Source organism: Accipiter gentilis, chromosome 16, assembly GCF_929443795.1.
Source record: "Accipiter gentilis chromosome 16, bAccGen1.1, whole genome shotgun sequence".
NCBI lineage: Eukaryota > Metazoa > Chordata > Aves > Accipitriformes > Accipitridae > Astur > Astur gentilis.
Window position 1 is genome coordinate 956,606 of NC_064895.1, and position 20,454 is coordinate 977,059.

The 20,454-nt window shown below is 62.8% G+C and overlaps 1 protein-coding gene across 1 annotated transcript; it reads left to right on the forward strand.

The window, feature by feature from the left end:
• The first annotated feature begins 955 nt into the window (after nucleotides 1–955).
• Nucleotides 956–18,879, forward strand: COL2A1 (collagen type II alpha 1 chain). The gene is made up of 54 exons (XM_049818909.1): nucleotides 956–1,093; nucleotides 3,365–3,565; nucleotides 4,296–4,312; nucleotides 4,553–4,585; nucleotides 4,724–4,756; nucleotides 4,866–4,919; nucleotides 5,037–5,138; nucleotides 5,223–5,300; nucleotides 5,515–5,559; nucleotides 5,642–5,695; nucleotides 5,788–5,841; nucleotides 5,976–6,029; nucleotides 6,131–6,184; nucleotides 6,274–6,327; nucleotides 6,539–6,583; nucleotides 6,710–6,763; nucleotides 6,873–6,917; nucleotides 7,043–7,096; nucleotides 7,182–7,280; nucleotides 7,466–7,510; nucleotides 8,255–8,353; nucleotides 9,398–9,451; nucleotides 9,899–10,006; nucleotides 10,105–10,158; nucleotides 10,256–10,354; nucleotides 11,282–11,335; nucleotides 11,420–11,518; nucleotides 11,602–11,655; nucleotides 11,850–11,903; nucleotides 12,166–12,219; nucleotides 12,349–12,402; nucleotides 12,513–12,557; nucleotides 12,861–12,959; nucleotides 13,078–13,185; nucleotides 13,265–13,318; nucleotides 13,406–13,459; nucleotides 13,546–13,599; nucleotides 13,697–13,750; nucleotides 13,828–13,935; nucleotides 14,076–14,129; nucleotides 14,218–14,271; nucleotides 14,584–14,745; nucleotides 14,838–14,945; nucleotides 15,335–15,442; nucleotides 15,701–15,754; nucleotides 15,856–15,963; nucleotides 16,496–16,549; nucleotides 16,663–16,770; nucleotides 16,960–17,013; nucleotides 17,184–17,291; nucleotides 17,377–17,665; nucleotides 17,809–17,996; nucleotides 18,296–18,538; nucleotides 18,664–18,879. Exons 1-54 carry the CDS (start codon nucleotides 1,009–1,011, stop codon nucleotides 18,808–18,810), a joined length of 4,458 nt encoding a protein of 1,485 aa, XP_049674866.1. The 5' UTR covers nucleotides 956–1,008; the 3' UTR covers nucleotides 18,811–18,879.
• The last annotated feature ends 1,575 nt before the right edge of the window (nucleotides 18,880–20,454 follow it).

Below are 20,454 nucleotides of genomic sequence, written 5' to 3' on the forward strand. Positions count from 1 at the left end.
TGTCTCAGCTGTCCGGGGCCCCCCAGGATGGTTTGGAAAGGGAGGGTGTCTCCATCCACCGGGTCCCCTGGGATGGGATGAGATTGGGGGGGGGGGGGTGTCTCAGCCCCCCTGCGCCCCCCGGGATGGGATGAGAAGGTGTGTGTGGGGGTCTCAGCCCCCCTGGGACCCCTGGGATGGGATGAGAAGGTGTGGGGGGGGTCTCAGCCCCCCTGCGACCCTCGGGATGGGATGAGAAGGTGGGGGGGGTCTCAGCCCCCCTGTGACCCCCGGGAAGGGATAAGAAAGGGTGTGGGGGGGTCTCAGCCCCCCTGCGACCCTCGGGATGGGATGAGAAGGTGGGGGGGGGTCTCAGCCCCCCTGGGACCCCTGGGATGGGATGATAAGTTGTGGGGGGGTCTCAGCCCCCCTGCGACCCCCGGGATGGGATGAGAAGGTGGGGGGGGTCTCAGCCCCCCTGCGCCCCCCGGGATGGGATGAGAAGGTGTGGGGGGGTCTCAGCCCCCCTGCGCCCCCCGGGATGGGATGAGAAGGTGTGGGGGGGTCTCAGCCCCCCTGCGACCCTCGGGATGGGATGAGAAGTTGTGGGGGGGTCTCAGCCCCCCTGCGCCCCCCGGGATGGGATGAGAAGGTGTGGGGGGGTCTCAGCCCCCCTGCGACCCTCGGGATGGGATGAGAAGGTGGGGGGGGGGTCTCAGCCCCCCTGCGCCCCCCGGGATGGGATGGAATGGGGGGGGTGTCTCACCCCCGGGACTCCCGGGATGTGCTGGCGTGGGGGGGGGTCTCTCTCTCACCCAGCCCCGTCCCCCCCCCCCCCGTTCCCCCCGTCCCTCCCTCCCCGCTCCCTCCCTCCCTGGCGGCCGGTGCCGTCCCGGAGGAGGGCCGGGGGGGGCCGGCCCCGGCTCGGGTTACACGGCCCGGGGGGCCGCGCCGGGACATATACGCGGCGGCGGGGCGGTGCGGGCACTGCTCGGCCCGACGCACGGTGAGGGGCTCCGCCACCTCGCCATGCCCGGCCGCCGCCCGCTCCGCCTCGCCGCCGGCCTCGCCATCCTCTTCCTCGCCGCCGTCGCCGCGCAGGACCGAGACCTCCGTGAGTACCGACCCCCCCCCCCCCCGGTCCCCGGTCCCCACCGACGACCCCCTTCGAGCGGAGCTCTGGGATGTTGGGGGGGGGGGGGTGTTCGCTGGGGAATGGGGAGGGGGGGACACACACAGCGTGGGACACACGGGGGACAGCGTGGCAGTGAGGGGGACAGCGTGGGGTGGGGGGAGGGTGTGGGCTGGAGGGGGGAAGTTTCAGGGTAGTGGGAGGGGGGACAGGCTGGGGTGGGGGACACGCACCGGGGGACGGCGTGGGACGGGGGGGGGGACAGCGTGGGGACACTGGGGGACAGCGCGAGGAGAGTGGGGGACAGCGTAGGGACACTGGGGGACACTGGGGGACAGCGCGAGGAGAGTGGGGGACAGCATAGGGACACTGGGGGACACTGGGGGACGGCATGGGACACTGGGGGACAGCGCAAGGAGAGTGGGGGACAGCGTAGGGACACTGGGGGACACTGGGGGACAGCATGGGACACTGGGGGACAGCGCAAGGAGAGTGGGGGACAGCGTAGGGACACTGGGGGACACTGGGGGACAGCATGGGACACCGGAGGACAGCATGAGGAGAGTGGGGGATAGCGTAGGGACACTGGGGGACACTGGGGGACAGCATGGGACACCGGAGGACAGCATGAGGAGAGTGGGGGATAGCGTAGGAACACTGGGAGACAGCGTGGGACACTGGGGGACAGTGTGGGGACAATGGGGGATAGCATGGGACACTGGGAGACAGTGTGGGGACACTGGGGGACAGCACGAGGAGAGTGGGGGACAGCGTAGGGACGCTGGGGGACACTGTGGGGACACTGGGGGACAGCATAAGGAGAGTGGGGGACAGCGTAGGGACACTGGGGGACAGCATGGGACACCGGGGGACAGTGTGGGATGGATGGGGAAAGTTTAAGGACAGTGGGGAGGCCAGCCTGGGATGGAGAGGGGCAGTGTGGGACACTGAGGGGACAACCTCGGACACGGGGGGACAGGCTGGGGTGGGTTGGGGGACACAGCATGAGGACCATGGGGTACAGATGGGACAGCGGGGTGCAGCTGGGGGACAGCAGGTTACAGTGTGGGGACAGCGGGGGACAGGACAGCCTGGGGTGTAGGAGATGGGCTGGGGCAGGGGGCACGGCAGGGACACTGGGGTACTTACTGTTGGGGGATAGTGGGGGACAGCCTGGGGACATGGGGTACCCCCTGGGATAGCGGGGAACAGCACAGGGTCATGGGGACAGCAGGGTCCAGCCTGAGACATCGGGTCCAGTTAGGGACACGGGGTGCAGCTGGGGAGGGGGTGGGGTACAGCCTGGAGACACTGAGGTCCAGCCCTGGGTTACGTCCTGGGGACCCTGGGGACTGGCTTGGGGACACTGAGGAACAACCTAGGGACCCTGGGGACACCAGGGCATCTCTTGGGGACCCTGGGGCACATCCTGGGGACCCTGGGGCACGTTCCGGCGACACTGGAGACACCTCCTGGGGCCACCACAGCACATCCCAAGGTCCCTGGGGACACCAGGGCACATCCCAGGGATACTGGGTCACATCCCAGGGATACTGGGTCACCTCCTGGAGACCCTAGGGCACCTCCTAACCACCTTGGGGAACCTCCTGGGGACACCAGGACACTTCCCAGGGACCCTGGGGCACGTCCGGAGACCCTGGGGTGCAGCCTGGGGACACCTGGGCACTCCTGGGGACCCTGGGGTACCTCCTGGGGACACCGAGACACATCCCAGGCACCTTGGGGCACCTCGGGGCACCTCTGGGGAACCCAGGGGTGCAGCCTGGGGACACCAGAGCTGCCCCCCCCCCCCCCCACGAGACCCTGGGGACACCAGGGCCCCCCAGCCCCAAGACCCTGGGGACGCTGTCCACATCCCACCGGAGGTGCAGGGGCTGCGGGGACACACTGAGTGCCCCCAAGACGGGGGGACACTGAGTGCCGTCCTGGGGTGGGGGAGATGGACGGACCCCCCTGCTTCAGGCCAGAAACCCCTCGCTGAGCTACCACTCCGCTGCTCCGGGATACCTGGGGGGGGCTTCGCTCCTCCTCCTCCCCCCAAGCTATGGGGGGCTTGGGGGGGGTGTATCATCCCATAATGGACTATGGCGGCAGTGCCACCGCCACCATCATGGGTGACTGCAGTCCCCTGCCACCCTCAACCCCTCAACCCCCCCTCTCGTGGGTGGGGGGGTGATGCCATCCCCATCTCCCCGCCGTATCCCCCCCCCCCACCTGCCCTTCTCCCCACAGCCGAAGCAGGCAGCTGCCTGCAGGACGGGCAGAGCTATAGCGATAAGGACGTATGGAAGCCGGAGCCGTGCCGTATCTGCGTGTGCGACACGGGGACCGTCCTCTGCGACGAGATCATCTGCGAGGAGCTGCGGGATTGTCCCAGCCCCGAAATCCCCTTCGGAGAGTGCTGCCCCATATGTCCCACTGACCAACCCAGCGGTTGTAATTTATTTATTCCCCTCCTTTCATTAATAAATAAATTACCCGGCCATGGATGGGCTTGTGGGGGGGAACATCCATGGGGACCCCCAGGGAAAAGGCAACTTGGCCCCTCCAGAGGGGTAAAAAAAAAAATAATCATCCCAGGGTGGAAAAATCCTTTTTTTTTTTTTTTTTTTACCCCAAATGGCAGCTGGCTGCAAAGCCTGGAGGGTTTGGGGGTGTTTTTTTTTTATAAAAGCCATTGAAAGCAGATGGGTTTGGGGTGCAGGGGGTGATGCTGGGGGGGGACTGTAGCCATGGACCCCCCCCAGGCATCCCGGCAAAAGGGACATTCAAATGGGGTTTCAATCTCCAAAACTGTGATAATTCACCCAGAATGATTGAACAGCTCTGCCCACTCGCCCCCAGGAAGGGCCGTGACCCCAAACCCCCAAAGTTGCCTTTTTTAATCCTTCCCTGCCCCCTCTGGGGGGGTGTGAAGGGTTGAGCACCCACCCAGCTGCCCCCCCCAAAACCGCGCGGTCCTGCTCCCGCATGCTGAACCCCGCTTCACTCCCCCCCGCCGCCTCGCTTCGGGGGAGCCCCTGCGCTCCTGTGCCCCCCGGTTTGGCCCCACAGCCCCCCCAGGAGCATCACCACCCCCCGGGTTGGGGATGGAGGCACCTCATGTCCCCCCCGCAGCCAATCCCACTCTAATTTCTCTATTTCTTTCTTTTTTTTCCAACAGGGCAACCTGGCCCCAAGGTGAGGCTGGTGTGTGTGTGTGTCCCACCCCGTGGTCCCAATTTCCTGGGGTTTTCCCTCAAAACTAGGGGGGGCTCAAGGCAGGACCCCATGGCATCTGTATGGGGCTAGCGGCTCTAGGATTGTCACCTCCCGGGGGGGTTTGTCACCTCCTGGGGGGGTGTCACCTGGCAGGGGGGAGAAATCTGGGGGGGGTCTGGGGGTGCCCCCCCTTGTCTCACCCCACGCTTTGCCTTGCAGGGGCAGAAGGGCGAACCCGGTGACATTAAAGATGTAAGTGTAGGGCAGGCACTGGGGGACCCCCAAAACGGGGGGGGACCCCTGCCGTTGCGGGGTGGTCTGGAGGGGGGTCCCCCCCTGCACCCATCTCACCCCACCCTTGTGTTCCGCCCCCCCCCCCCGCCTCCACAGGTCGTAGGACCCCGAGGGCCTCCAGGACCACAGGTGGGAGCGCAGTTTCTCCGGGCGCATTGCTGGAATATTTGTGGGAGGGGGTTGGGGGGAATGGGGGGGGCATGGGGGAGCGTTGACACCCCCCCGCCTCCTCTCGCAGGGCCCGGCAGGTGAGCAGGGACAACGAGGGGACCGTGGCGAGAAGGGCGAAAAGGTGAGAGCGTGGCCCACCACCCCCAGCAAAGCCTCCCCCCCACCAGCACTGGTGGGGTGCTGCAGAGACCGGTCACGCTCGCTACATGGATGAACCCCCTTTTTCTCCCTCCCACAGGGTGCTCCCGGCCCCCGGGGCAGGGATGGAGAACCCGGCACCCCTGGAAATCCTGGCCCCCCTGGTCCCCCTGGACCTCCCGGCCCCCCCGGCCTTGGTGGGGTGAGTATCTATCTGTGGGTTTTTTTGGGGTGAAACAAGGGGGTTTTGGATCAGCTGGCACGCTCAGCCCCCTTCCCATTGCAGAACTTCGCAGCTCAGATGGCAGGCGGCTTCGACGAGAAGGCTGGAGGCGCGCAGCTGGGCGTCATGCAGGGACCCATGGTAAGGGGCCCCCCCGGGTCCAGGGACCCCCCCCCCCAAGACCCCTCGCACCCCAGGGGGACATGGTGTCTCGTCTTGGGACATGGGGGACCCTGCGTCACTGACTGTGGGGACCGTCCCCATTTTCGAGGACACCCCTGGTTGGGCAGGTGATGGGGGGGGTGGCCGTCTCGTCTCCCCCCCCGCCATGACACTGTTGTCTCTCTCCCCCCAGGGCCCCATGGGACCCCGTGGCCCCCCTGGACCCTCTGGCGCTCCTGTAAGTATAACCCCCCCCCCAGGCTCGGGGGTCTCTGGGTGAGCACCCTGCCACCCTGCTGATGCCACCGTCTCCCTTCCAGGGTCCCCAAGGATTTCAAGGCAACCCCGGCGAGCCTGGCGAGCCCGGCGCTGCTGTGAGTGTCCCCCCACCCTCGCCCCCCCCCCCGGCTCAGTGACATGCCACCCACAAGCTCCCACTCACTCGCTGCCTTTCTGTCCCCTTTAGGGTCCGATGGGTCCCCGAGGACCACCGGGACCTCCTGGGAAACCCGGTGATGACGTGAGTCCTTTGCTGCTCCAGGCAAACCCTGGCTGAGAATGGGCAGCTCGTTGCAGTAGTAGCCCCAGCCAGAGGCCAAAGGGTGATTTTATTTCCCTGACATCCCCCCCCCCCCCAATCTTGTTTTCTTGCAGGGTGAAACAGGAAAACCTGGCAAATCCGGCGAGCGTGGCCCTCCTGGCCCCCAGGTAAGGCAGCACCAGTTTGGATCTACCCCCCACCCAGGATGGAGACCCCCCCCCGTGTCTCTCCTTTGCCCCCAACCCGCTTTCTCTCTGCTCGCTTGCAGGGTGCTCGTGGCTTCCCTGGGACGCCTGGTCTCCCCGGAGTGAAAGGCCACCGGGTAAGTGTCCCCCACGCGACCCCCCCCAGTGTCCCCGTCACCCAGTGGCACAGAGGGTGACAGCCCCCCCCCCATCTCTTTGTCCTCAGGGCTACCCTGGATTGGACGGTGCCAAAGGAGAGGCAGGGGCTCCTGGAGCCAAGGTTAGTGTTGGGCGACCATCCCCGTGGCGTCAGGGCTGGTGGGGCGACCGTCCCCATGGTCTTGGAGCTGGTGGGGTGACCATCCCCATGGCATCATGGCTAGTGCGGCACCTCTCGCCATGGTGTTGGGGCTGGTGGGGTGACCATCCCCGTGGCGTCGGGGCTGGTGGGGTGCTGCTCTCCAGGGCTCACCCTTTGCCCTTCCCTGCAGGGCGAATCCGGCTCACCTGGCGAGAACGGCTCCCCTGGCCCCATGGTGAGTCTTTGGGCTGGGAAAGGGGGAAACTGAGGCACGGCGGGGGGTGGTGGGTGTTGCCCACCCCCCTCCCCAGCCCTGGGCCGGACAGCACAGAGCCCGACCTGCCGCCGTGTTCCCCCCCAGGGTCCCCGTGGGCTGCCCGGAGAGAGAGGACGTCCCGGCCCCTCCGGCGCTGCGGTGAGTGTGGGTCCCCGGTGGCAGCCCGGTGGCAGGGGGCTGCCTGCAGGAGGGGGTCCCCTGTCCCCCCGCGGTGCCCCCCATGACTCCTGCCGCCGTCTCTCCCCAGGGTGCTCGTGGCAACGACGGTCTCCCCGGCCCAGCTGGACCCCCTGTAAGTAAAGGGCTGCTTGGCCCCTTCCTTGGCTGCCGGACCCCTTGTCACCCCGTGGGGGACAGCGGGGTCCCCTGGGACCCCCCAAAGCCTGGGCAGACCCTCACACTCTTCTCGCCCCCCAGGGTCCTGTCGGCCCAGCTGGAGCCCCCGGCTTCCCCGGTGCCCCCGGCTCAAAGGTAAGGGGGAAGGGGCTGCTCCCAGCAGGGGAAACTGAGGCACAGCGTGGGCTGTCCCCCCTCACCCCGTCTTTCCTCCCTCCAGGGTGAAGCTGGTCCCACCGGCGCACGAGGTCCCGAGGGTGCCCAGGGTCCCCGCGGTGAATCCGGCACCCCCGGCTCTCCTGGCCCTGCCGGTGCCCCCGTAAGTGCCATCACTCACTGTGTCCCCCCTGCAGTGGCTTGTCCCCGTGTGTCCCCTGGCCTGGAAGGCACAGGGATGGGGCTGATCCTGCGAGCAGGGAGGGGGGGAAGGGGTCATCCTCTGCTTGGCGGTGGGGAAACTGAGGCACGGGGAGCAGAGCCAGGCTCAGCAGTGTCTTCTTTTAGGGTAACCCAGGGACTGACGGCATCCCCGGCGCAAAGGGCTCGGCGGTGAGTATGGCTGGGGATGGGGACAGGGACAAGGTGTCCTGAGATGCTGGGGGGGGGTCAGGACTCGGGAGGGGTCTGGTCCTGGGCAGGGAGAAGGGACTGCTGAGGGCTGAGCTGCGATTTGGGGACACATGGGGGTCATGGGGAACATGGGGATGCGGGAGGATGATGGGGGATCGAAGGATGCGGGATGCTGGGGGCTGTGGGATGCTGGGAGGTACTGGAGGATGCTGGGGGGCATGGGTACGCTGGGGGACATGGGGATGCAGAGGGATGCAAGGATGCTGGGGGACACTGGGGGGTGCTGGGGGTTGTGGGATGCATGTGGGACAGAGGGACGCTGAGGGGTGTGGGGATGCTGGGAGATGGGGGATGCTGGGGGCTGTGGGATGCTGAGGGACACTGGGGGGATGCTGGTGGACACTGGGGGGATGCTGGAGGGCACTGGGGGGCTGCTGGAGGGCACTGGGGGCTGCTGGGGGACACTGGGGGGATGCTGGAGGGCACTGGGGGGTGCTGGGGGACACTGGGGGGATGCTGGAGGGCACTGGGGGATGCTGGGTGATGCTGGGGGACACTGTGGGACATGAGATGCTGGGAGACCGTGAGGATGCTGGCAGATGCGGGACACTGGGGGATGCAGGCGGGGACGCTGAGGGAGGCGGGAGGACACGGGGGACATGGGGATGTCGGGGGACACTGGGCCGAGCCGTGCCCCCCCTGACGGTGGCCGGCTGTCCGCAGGGTGCCCCGGGCATCGCCGGCGCTCCAGGCTTCCCCGGCCCCCGCGGCCCACCCGGACCCCAGGGTGCCACCGGCCCGCTGGGACCCAAGGGACAGACGGTAAGAGCCCCCCGAGAGCCCCCCGAGAGGGGGACCACGGCCCTGGCCCCGCCCACTGCCACCTGGCCCCGCCCACCGCCGATACACCCCGCCCACCGGCAACTTGCCCCACCCACTATTCATCATGCCCCGCCCGTTCTGGCGCAGGCCACGCCCCCATTCCCCAACCCCATGCGGGTCCCCTCCCCAGTCGCCCTTGGGTCACACCCAGGTCACCCGATCCCGGTCCCCAAAAGGGGCCACCGGGAATGGGGATGAGGATGGGGACAGGATGAGGGTGGGATGGGGACGGGGACAGGATGGGGTCGGGAATGGGATGAGGACAGGGACAGGATGGGGACGGGGACCAGGATGGGAATGGGATGACGATGGGATTGGGACAGGATGGGTACAGGAATAGGATGAGGACAGGGACAGGATGGGAATGGGATGAGGACGGGGACAGGATGGGGACAGGATGGGGACAGGGATGGGATGAGGGTGGGATGAGGACAGGAACTGGATGGGTATGGGAATGGGGACAGGATAGGGATGGGGATGGGTCGAGGATGGGATGGGGTTGGGGACAGGTAAAAGGACTGGGATAGAGATGGGGATGAGGAAAGGGATGGGGACAAGGATGACGATGGGGACGGGCACGGGGACAAGGATAGGGTTGAGGTGGGGGTCAGGAATGAGGACAGGAATGGGAGAGAGGAAAGGGGATGGAGACAGGAGTGGGGACAGAGGTGGGGACAGGATTGGAGACGGGGATGAGGACGGGCACAGGAAAGGAGACAGGGTTGGGGTAGGGAAAAAGTTGAGGGTGGGCCTGGGGACAAGGATGGGAGGAGGAACGAGGGATGGGAATGAAGATGGGGACCAGAGAGGGAATGGGGAAAAGGATGGGGACGGGGATGGGGATGGGGACAGGGATGCAGATGGGGAGAAGCAAGAAGTCAGAGACAGACAGGCATGGGGGCCAGGGCGTGGGGAAGGGACCGGGGACGGGGACAGCCATGGGGATGCTACGGCCTCGTCCCTCACTGCCCTCTCGCTCCGCAGGGAGAACCCGGCATCGCGGGCTTCAAAGGCGAACAGGGACCAAAGGGCGAGACGGTGAGTCCGGGGTGGGGTGGGGTGGGGTGGCCGCATCCAGGACCCCCCGCCTCGGCTGGGGGTCCATCCCGCGGCCCCTCGCTCCCTGTCCACGGCCGGAGTGTCTCGTCGGCGTCTAACGAACCTCTTCCCCTAACGAGGCCCCTCGAGGGGCAGCGTCCCCCCTCCCGCGGGGGAACAATAGCCGCTGTGTTCGTGTCCCCCCCCACCGGGGACATTCCCCCCTCGCTTCATTAACCAGCCTCAATGCGCGGGGCCGGATCCCCGCCGCGGTGGCCGCCGAGCCCCGGCGCCGGCGGGACACGTGGCACCGGCGAGGGGCTCCTGCCCGGCACCCCTGGGGTCTGTGATTTATTGGGGGGTGGGGGGAGAATGCAGGCAGGGCCCCCCCCGGTGCGCCATGGGGGAGGAAGGCTCTTCGTGACCCCTTTTCCTCCTCTTCCTCAGGGACCCGCAGGACCCCAAGGTGCCCCCGGGCCGGCTGGCGAAGAAGGCAAGAGAGGAGCCCGCGGTGAACCTGGTGCTGCCGGCCCTGTGGGACCACCTGGAGAGAGGGTGCGTGGCCCCCCCGCACCCCCCAGTGAGATGCTGCTCCCCAAAATCCCCCCCACAACTTCATTCCTCCTCCTCCTCCTCCTCCTCTTCCTCCATAGGGTGCTCCTGGCAATCGCGGCTTCCCCGGGCAGGATGGGCTCGCTGGACCCAAGGTGGGACGTCGGGGTCATGGGTGGGGGGCAGTCCAGAGGGGTGACCACCCCCCGAACCCCCCCCCTCACTCCTTCTCCCCCCTCCCACCCCGCACAGGGTGCTCCGGGCGAGCGTGGTCCCGCCGGCCTCGCGGGTCCCAAGGGAGCCACCGGCGATCCCGGGCGCCCCGGAGAGCCCGGGCTGCCCGGAGCCAGGGTAAGAGCCGGGGGGTCGGATCCTGCACCCCCCGTAGTGGGCAGAGCTGGAGGGGAGGGTGGGTTGCCTGGGGTGTGGGGGGGCTCCCCGCTGCGCTGGGGGGGCTTGGCTGGGGCAGGACCACGTGGGGACAGTGGTGACGCTGGTGGGACCTGCTGGGGTCAGCGAGGAGGCTCTTTGGGGTTGGTTAAGGTGCTTTTGGGGTTGATAAGATGCTTTTGGGGTAAATAAGGTGCTTTTGGGGTCGATAAGATGCTTTTGGAGTTGGTTAAGGGGCTTTTGGGGTTAGCCAAGATGCTCTTTGGCTTTAAGATGTTTCTTGGGGTTGGTTCAGTTGCTCTTTGGTACTAATTAAGATGCTCTTTGGTGCTAATTAAGAAATTCTTTGGGATTAGTTAAAATGCTCTTTGGGGTTAGTTAACATGCTCTTTGGGGTTAGTTAGGATGCTCTTTGCTAATTAAGGTGTTCTTTGGGGTTAGCGAAGATGCCTTTGGGGTTAGTGAAGATGCCTTTGGGGTTAGTGAAGATGCAGTTTGGGGTTAGCGAAGATACTCTTCGGTGATAATTAAGAGGTTCTTTGGGGTTAGCAAAGATGCTCCTTGGGGTTAAGGTGCTTTCTGGGGTTAGTGAAGATGGTCTTTGGGATTTGCAAAGATGTTCCTTGATGCTAATTAAGGCACTGTTTGGGGTTAGTTAAAATGCATTTGGGGTTAATGAAGATGCTCTTTGGGGTTAAGATGCTCTTTGGGGTCAAGATGCTCTTTGGGGTCAGCCACCGTGCTCTGGGGGTTAGGCAGACCCCTGTGTCCCCTGTGTGAGCCCCAGGCCCAGAGCAGCGGCTGAGAGCTGGGCAGGATGGGGTGCCTGGCGTCCCCCTGCCTCGGGGCCGGCTGCCACAGCCCCCCAATTCTTTCCCTCCACCGCAGGGTCTCACCGGCCGTCCAGGTGATGCTGGTCCTCAAGGCAAAGTCGGCCCAACCGTAAGTGATGCTCCGCAGGGGGTTGCCATGGGGTGGGGGACCGGGGTCCAGCGTGGTCCTCCCTGATGTCCCCCCTCCCCACAGGGTGCTCCTGGCGAGGACGGTCGCCCCGGCCCCCCCGGCCCGCAGGGTGCTCGTGGCCAGCCCGGCGTGATGGGTTTCCCCGGTCCCAAAGGTGCTAACGTGAGTATTGACCAATTTCCACCCAAAACGGGGCTGCAGCCTGGGCACCGAGCCCATCACCATCGCCTCTCTCCTCTCTCTAGGGTGAGCCTGGAAAAGCCGGTGAGAAAGGCCTCCCTGGTGCCCCAGGGCTGCGGGTGAGTTGTTTTCCCTCCCTCACTTCCCCCCCCCCCCCCAAAAAAAAAACACATCTTGGGGTTGCTCCAGCAGCACAAACCCCTGAGGAACCTGCAGACTCTGAGTGGGGAAACTGAGGCACGGGGGCCGGGAGGGTGGAGTGGGGTCTGCAGCATCGCGCCTGGAGCTCAGCAGTGTTTTTTCTCCTCCGTAGGGTCTTCCTGGCAAGGATGGTGAGACGGGAGCTGCCGGCCCCCCAGGACCTGCCGTGAGTGTCGCAGCCTTGTTCACCCGGGGCCAAAATCCACTTGAAATGGGGGGGTCGGGGGTTGTAGCCCCCCCCAGATCTGTGCAAAGGACCACCCCAGGTCTGCTGGGGATGGAGCCTCCGTTGCTCCCTGGCCCTCGTGGTGTTGGGGCTTTGGGATTTTGGGATCCCCCCATGATTCCGGCTTTGCCCAAAATCTTGGGGTGGGTGAAGCCCGAATACCGAGAGGTTTTGGAGTCCTTCAGCACCGTCCTTCCCCCAGGGTCCCGCGGGTGAGAGAGGAGAGCAAGGAGCCCCTGGTCCCTCTGGCTTCCAGGTGAGCACATAAAAGAGGGGGAGGTTTGGGGTGCCAGGGTCGGGGTCATGCTTGTGGATGACCTGTGGATGTGCCTGTCTCTGGGGGTCTCGTTGCTGCTGTGCTAATGCCGCTGCTTTCCCCTCCCAGGGGCTGCCCGGGCCACCAGGTCCCCCTGGAGAGAGCGGCAAACCCGGAGATCAGGTGAGGCCCCATTTTTCCCTCTTCCCAGGCATCTCCTGGCTGCAAAGGGGGGGTCAGGACCCCCAGCAGCCCCCAGGCCTGACCCCCAACTCTTTTTCCCCTCACCGCAGGGTGTTCCCGGAGAAGCTGGTGCCCCCGGTCTTGTCGGTCCCAGAGTAAGTATCACCTGTCCTCCTGGCTGGGGGGACAGGATGCCTCTCCCTGTCACATGGAGGGTTTTGGGGGGCTGGACGGGGTTGGCAGAGCCCAGCCACCCCCATCCAGGGCCATCAGCTCCCCCAGTCCTGGTGGCTCAGCCTCCACTGCAGCCCGTCCCCTCTCCTCCCAGTACATCCCAGTCCCTTTGGGGCAGTGCGGGATGGATGTTCTGCCCACTGTCCCCGAGGACATCCATGCAAAGGACATTGTGACCCTCACCGTGGCCTCTTCCTAATGTTGTGTGTCCCCCCCCACCCCAGGGCGAACGCGGCTTCCCCGGTGAACGTGGCTCTCCTGGTGCACAAGGGCTGCAAGGTCCTCGTGGGCTCCCTGGCACACCGGGCACCGACGGACCCAAGGTGGGTGACAAGGAGGGACAGGGCTTGGTGGCTCGGTGCCACTGGTGGAGCCGTGAGGCTGGTGGTCTGCCCATGGGGGGCTTGGCACCCCAATAATTGCACCTTCGGTCTGCTCTAGGGTGCAACCGGACCAGCCGGCCCCAATGGTGCCCAGGGTCCCCCAGGGCTTCAGGGAATGCCCGGTGAGAGAGGAGCAGCCGGCATCGCCGGTCCCAAGGGAGACCGGGTAAGTGAGGGGTCCCAGAGGTGTCCTGAGCAGCGTCAGGTCTCAGCTCAGCTCACACCACCTCTGTCTCACCCTGCAGGGAGACGTCGGAGAGAAGGGCCCCGAGGGAGCCCCTGGAAAGGACGGCGCACGCGTAAGTGGGACAGGGACGCGGCAGGAGCGGGGTGGCCAGCAAGGGATGCTCGTGGTGGCCTTGTCCTCATCTGTCTCTCCTCCTTAGGGTCTGACGGGTCCCATCGGTCCCCCCGGCCCCGCTGGCCCCAACGGCGAGAAGGTGAGAGCCCGGGCAGCCCCTCGGCTGCTTCCGACTGAGGGAGATGCCATCCACCCCCCCACAACTCTCCATCCTTTCTTTTCCAGGGTGAATCTGGCCCTCCTGGTCCATCTGGTGCTGCCGGTGCCCGTGGTGCCCCTGTAAGTGCCATCCCCCCACAGCCCCCCAGCTGCCACAGCTGGCCTCGCTCCCCCCATGTCCCCCTCCCCCCATTTAACCCCCATCTTTCACCCGCAGGGCGAGCGGGGCGAACCCGGTGCCCCTGGTCCCGCCGGATTTGCTGGCCCCCCGGTGAGTATTTGGCCCCATTTCCCCCGGCACGGATCCAGCGTCGGCTCAACCCACTCACGGCAGCCGCTTCCCTGCAGGGTGCCGACGGGCAACCCGGTGCCAAAGGCGAACAAGGAGAGCCCGGGCAGAAGGGTGACGCCGGTGCTCCCGGTCCCCAAGGTCCCTCTGGCGCACCTGGCCCGCAGGTGGGTACAGCCGGAGCACCCCAAAATGGGGGCTGAACCCTGTGGGTGTCTGTATCCCCGGGAAATTTGGGGCATCGCCTGGCAGGCATGTTGCAGCCCCCCCCGGCATGTTTTCTAACTTGTTTTCTTCCTCTTCCCAGGGTCCGACTGGTGTCACTGGTCCCAAAGGAGCCCGGGGTGCTCAGGGCCCCCCTGTGAGTATGGGGGGGTGGGCTGTGGGATGGAGTGGCTGGGGAGAGTGCGGTGCAGCACCCAAGCCACCTTTCTCCTTTCCTTCCCCAGGGAGCCACCGGATTCCCCGGTGCCGCTGGCCGTGTGGGACCACCTGGCCCTAATGTGAGTTTTGGGGCAGCTGGGTTCTCTTGGGGGCAGCTGGGATTGCTTGGGAAGAGCCAGGATTTCTTACCCCCGGGTTCAGGGGCTTGGGGGATGCTGCTTGCTCCATGCCGGTGACCAAGCGGTGGAGGGTCCCTGAGCTAAATAACTGCTGGGTGATGCCAGGCAGCTCATCAGCCCATAAAAACGTTTTTTTTCTGAGGGTCTTCAAGTGCAGGAGCCTGCCCAGAGCCCCAGGTGGTGCCAGGATGCGGGTGATAAAGGAGGAAAAGCTGCCTCCATTTGCACTAACCCCATCTTCTCCCCCCACAGGGTAACCCAGGCCCCCCCGGTCCCCCCGGCTCTGCTGGCAAAGATGGTCCCAAGGGTGCTCGTGGTGATGCCGGTCCCCCGGGCCGTGCTGGTGACCCCGGTCTCCAAGGCCCTGCCGGCCCCCCTGGCGAGAAAGGTGAACCCGGCGAGGACGGCCCCGCGGTACGTTTTTTGGGGGGCACCTCCCTCCATGCTCGTTCGGTGCTGTGCCACCACCCCACCGGGTCTGATCCCCTGCCTCTGCCTCCCCACAGGGTCCTGACGGTCCCCCCGGTCCCCAAGGTTTGGCAGGACAGCGTGGCATCGTCGGTCTTCCTGGACAGCGTGGCGAGAGAGGCTTCCCTGGGCTGCCGGGACCATCGGTAAGTCGTCACCCCCCCAAGCTCAGCCCTTTCCACCCACTCCGTGCCCACTAGTGGCATTATCCCCCCCCCCCAAGAGCTGTCGGAGCAGCCGAGCTTGGCTTTCCCAAGCTCAGTACTGTGAATTCGGGTGCTTTGAAGCCTGCGTGGCTCCTGGGGTGCAGCCTGAGTGCCCCAGGGACCCCAATCCCGGGTGCAGTTTGGGGTTTTGCAAAGGTACCAGGAGCCACCAGTGTCAGTGGCATTGGGACTGGGCAATAACCGATGCTTATTTGAGCAGAGGGGTCTGGCAGCCCTAAAACGAAGCAAGAGCTGGGTAAAGGGCTGCGCTGGGATCTCTGCCGCTCACGCGTGTTGTATCACAGCTTTTTTTTCCCTCCTTCATTTAGGGCGAACCTGGGAAACAAGGAGCACCCGGCTCTGCAGGTGACCGCGGCCCCCCCGGCCCTGTGGGTCCCCCCGGTCTGACGGGTCCTGCCGGCGAACCTGGGCGCGAGGTAGGCAGCACCCCGGCGCACGGGGAGGGGGCGAAGTGGGACGATGCCTCCGTCCACACCGGGCTCGGGATCACCCCGCTGTAAACCCAACACTGGTGCCGGACATTGCCGATCCCGTGGCCGGAGAGCCCTGCACCATCACTCAGCTCCTGGCAATCACCGGCATCTTTTCACCGGTGGTTTTTGCTTTGAAAGGGGAGTTTGCACGTGTCCTGCCATCCCAGGGTCAAGACTTAATTTCTCCTCTTCTTCTCCCAGGGTAACCCTGGCTCTGACGGACCCCCGGGCAGGGACGGTGCAGCTGGCGTGAAGGTGAGCTTGCCCGCACGCTTCCCCTGGTGATCCCTATCCACATGCCCTCTCATCCCGGCCAAAAATCCCATGGGTCTGACCATGCCCTTGTCTCGGCACAGGGCGATCGTGGTGAGACCGGTCCTGTAGGTGCCCCTGGTGCTCCTGGTGCCCCCGGCGCTCCTGGCCCCGTCGGTCCCACCGGCAAACAAGGAGACAGAGGCGAGACGGTGAGTGCCGGCACGTTGGCGAGGGAAATGGCTCGTTGAGTTTGAGGTCTTATTAGGGGAGATGGGAATCACCCCGAGTGCAGATAAATGAAGAAATAGCAGTGGCCCCCCGGGACCAATTAGCTACTCCGAGTAATTGGGAGAGCCAGGCGGGTGCCGTTAGTGGCTGTTGCTAATTCAGTGGTGCCCTGAGTGCCATTAGCGGCTCTGAACATCTTCCCGAGAATTCATGAGCACCAAGAGCCCAGTTCGGGCTCTGCCTACACACAAGCACTGCCTGGGGAGCTGTAAGCACCAGGAGGCTTAACCAAGGAAAATCTGCCAGGGTATTTATTTGCAAGGGTCGTTACTCGGCTCTGATGCTCCGGCTGAGAGTATTTAAAGATGCCATTCGGCACCAGCAGCTGCCGATTCCTGGTGCTGCGAGCAGGGCAGCCCCACAGGGCTGGTTCGGACACCCCCAAAGGCACAGGACACCTCCTGGCACCCCGTGTTCCTGGCCCCTTTTGACTCCCCTCTTCTCTTTCCCTAGGGTGCACAAGGTCCCATGGGTCCCTCCGGTCCTGCTGGCGCTCGAGGCATGCCGGTGAGTGGTGCTGGGCCCGTCGGGGCATCCCATGTGTGATGCACGGGGTCCTGGGGCACGTTGGGCAGGGGTCTGCCACCCTAAGCCTGACACGTCCCCTTCTCGCCTTCCAGGGTCCCCAAGGGCCTCGCGGTGACAAGGGTGAGACGGGAGAGGCTGGAGAGAGAGGGCTGAAGGGCCACCGCGGCTTCACCGGGCTGCAGGGTCTTCCCGGACCACCCGTAAGTGTTGTTTTTGGGATCCCCAGCACTCAGGCCCCCCCATATCTTGCCACGGAGCTGGATGCGGCTCCTTCAGGGTGGCTGCAGCCACAGGCAGAGCCCCAAGCCCGTGCAAAGGCTTTGCTAGGGCTGAGCATCCCTCGATGTCAGATGTGGAGCTGTAACCATCCTCCCTTGCTTCCTCCTCAGGGTCCTTCTGGAGACCAAGGTGCTGCTGGTCCTGCGGGTCCCTCCGGTCCCAGGGTAAGTCCTGCCTGTGGCATTTGGGGATATGTGAGGAAAAGGAGGCATCTCCATCCTCGAGCCCCCCAGGTCGCCTGCCTCTCTAGCTGATGGCAGGAGCTAACAGCTCCCCAGCACCTTCCCTGCCATCTTGCAGTGAGCTGACCCCCACCCTTGGGGATTTCTCCTAGGGTCCCCCCGGCCCCGTCGGCCCCTCTGGCAAAGATGGCTCCAACGGCATGCCCGGCCCCATCGGTCCCCCCGGCCCCCGCGGACGAAGTGGCGAACCAGGTCCTGCGGTGAGTAAAAATGCCGTCAATGGCAGGGAAGGGGAGTCCAGCTTGCAGAGCAGCCCATCAGGATTGCATCTTCTTCCTCCCGTAGGGTCCTCCTGGAAACCCAGGTCCCCCCGGTCCTCCCGGTCCCCCCGGCACAGGCATCGACATGTCAGCTTTTGCTGGCCTGGGTCAGCCAGAGAAGGGTCCCGATCCCATCCGCTACATGCGGGCGGACGAGGCCGCCGGCAGCCTGCGGCAGCATGATGTCGAGGTGGACGCCACGCTCAAGTCCCTCAACAACCAGATCGAGAGCATCCGCAGCCCTGAGGGCTCCAAGAAGAACCCGGCCAGGACCTGCCGTGACATCAAGCTTTGCCATCCCGAGTGGAAGAGCGGTAAGGGCCTCCATCCCCGCCTCCTCCCCTCCTGTCTCTCTCCCCCAGCCTCTTGCACCCAAGAAGACAGCGAGGTCCACGATGCTCTTTGCTCTGACCTCCAAAACCTCATGTTCACACACCATTTGTCCTCCCCGCTGCAGGAGACTACTGGATTGACCCGAACCAGGGCTGCACCTTGGATGCCATCAAAGTTTTCTGCAACATGGAGACGGGCGAGACCTGCGTCTACCCCAACCCCAGCAGCATCCCCAAGAAGAACTGGTGGACCAGCAAGACCAAAGACAAGAAGCACGTCTGGTTCGCAGAGACCATTAATGGCGGTTTCCACGTAAGTGTCCCCCTGGGCTGGTGCCGCGCGCTGGGAGAGGGAAGGGAGGTTGAGCAGTGCAAGGTGTTGGGTGTCTGGCCAGAGGACTGGGATGTGCTTCCTTGGGGTTACGTTGACGGACATTATATGAGGGACTGGCTTTTCTAGAGGACTATATTGAAAGTTTGGCCTTGGGTCAGTTGGGCTTTGATTTTTGCAGCCATCTGGGAACACAAAGCATGGAAGTCTCCTCAGAAGGTGGCTGAAAATAGAGTTGTTGCGACACCCACAGGCTTTAATGTCTCACCTCTTCCCTCCAGTTTAGTTACGGCGATGAAGACCTGGCTCCCAACACTGCCAACATCCAGATGACCTTCCTCCGTCTCCTGTCCACCGAAGGCTCCCAGAACGTCACTTACCACTGCAAGAACAGCATCGCCTACATGGACGAGGAGACAGGCAACCTGAAGAAAGCCATCCTCATCCAGGGGTCCAACGACGTAGAGATCAGAGCTGAGGGCAACAGCAGGTTCACGTACAGCGTCTTGGAGGATGGTTGCACGGTAAGTCCACGGGTGCCTGCGAGAGAAAGATGTAGATGATGAGTTAGGGTTCAACCCATGAGGTTGCTGTTGATTTGGAGGGCTCGAGCATCTCATAACATCCTTCCTCCTTGTGTTCTCCCCAGAAACACACTGGCAAATGGGGCAAGACAGTCATTGAGTACCGATCGCAGAAGACCTCGCGCCTGCCCATTGTAGATATTGCACCTATGGACATTGGTGGAGCCGATCAGGAGTTTGGCGTGGATATTGGCCCAGTCTGCTTCTTGTAAAAAGAATTGTTTTATTTGTGTGTTTGTTGTTGTTGTTGTTTGTTGTTTGTTTGTTGTTTTTTTTTTTTTTTTAAATCCAGCCCAATACCATAAAAGAAAACTAAAAAAACCCCAAACCCACCCCAAGGACCTGAGTACTTTCCAATCACTCGTACGACTTCTGCACTGAATGGCTGCAACGACCCCTCGATTCACGCCCTTCCGTTGGGGACCACCGCCTCTTTCCAACGCCGTCTGGGCAGGCTGCAAAATAAAAAAACCACGGTCTTATTTATTTATTCTCTTCCTGTAAGACCTATTTTTTAGGTCGGGTGGAGGTGGGAATCTAACTGGCAGGTACGACGGCCCTTCCCTGCAAAAGGGATCTCGCAAATCCAGGTATCACAAATCCCCTCCCGCTCCCATCCCTCCCCGTGTATCACCAGCAGGAGTGCTAATGTATAATACAACAAAAAAAAAAAATGGTGCTATTCTTGTAAAACAAGTCTGTATTTTTTAACATCAGTTGATATAAAAAAAAAAAAAAACTTTTGGTGGAAAGTACAAGTTGATCTGGGCTTTGTTTTTGTCACTCTCCGGAGGTGTTTGCTGCGGTCTAACTCCTTTCTCCCCATTCCTCAGCCATGATAAATGAAGGTTTTGGGTCAAATCTCCAACTTCTCTGGGTTGAAGCTACCTCACATAAGGGGAAAAAACCCAAAACAAACAAACCCTCTAAAAAGCCAAAAAAAAAGAAATGGGGAAACCATTTTAAGTGAAAAATCTTGAAACCAGGAGCCAATACAGCAGCTGCAAGGTTTCTGTTAAGGGATCTCTTGTCCCATTGCACCCCTAAACAGAACCAGGGTGACTCAAGGCAAGCGCTTGGGACGCCAGTTAAAGGAAACCAGTAAAACCAGCAGGGAGGGGGGACACCGAGACCAATCCTCATGCAAATCAGTAAGACCATGGCCAGGGGGTGCCCTCTAACTCCTCCCCATGGAATTTGTCCCATTTTGTGCATGTAAAAATATTATTTCAGGATGCATTTTGCAATACTGAAGGAGGTAGGGTTTGCAGCCCTCATGTGCACACGCTGATGTCTTCTTATAAAGCAGCTGTGCCTTTACGGTTTCATAAAAAGTTACATATGTAAATTCTTCTCTTAAACAAGCTTGCTAATGAGAGGAAAAGCCTCAGTAGTTGATTTTTTTTTTTTTTTTTTTTACTATCTTAAAGAAAATTAGCCTGCTGACCCCACAAGAGTTACAAACATGCTTGAGCTTTATGTGCAGGACGTAACAGACAGCTGGTGACTGCGGAGTTTATGAGTTTCATGACAGTGCTTTTGTTAAAGCCTCAGCTTTTTGCATCCGTTGATAGCATGGACACTGCAGTTTTTCATTAAGAGAAATTACGACTTTAAAGGATTAAAAAAAACTTTTAAAAATGCTACTTTGGGGCCCTCATCTCAATTTTAAACACTCACAGCTGGCAACACAGCAGCAACCAGCTCCTGCTAAAGCACCTGAGGCAGCCTCTGCAGGGCTGGGATCTTTAAAAAACATTGGCAGAAGAAATTCATTAAAAAGGATTGGAGGATTAAGAAGGATTTTCAAAATAAAATGCCCTTTAAAAGGCCAAGTGCTTTGCCACATGACCCAG

Excerpts from the sequence above, each read along its gene's own strand:
- COL2A1 (XM_049818909.1), top strand. The coding sequence starts at position 1,009 with ATGCCCGGCCGCCGCCCGCTCCGCCTCGCCGCCGGCCTCGCCATCCTC. Across the intron at positions 6,584-6,709 it reads ACGGCTCCCCTGGCCCCATG|GGTCCCCGTGGGCTGCCCGG; the intron begins GTGAGTCTTTGG and ends GTTCCCCCCCAG. Across the intron at positions 13,186-13,264 it reads CCGGTCCCAAGGGAGACCGG|GGAGACGTCGGAGAGAAGGG; the intron begins GTAAGTGAGGGG and ends CTCACCCTGCAG.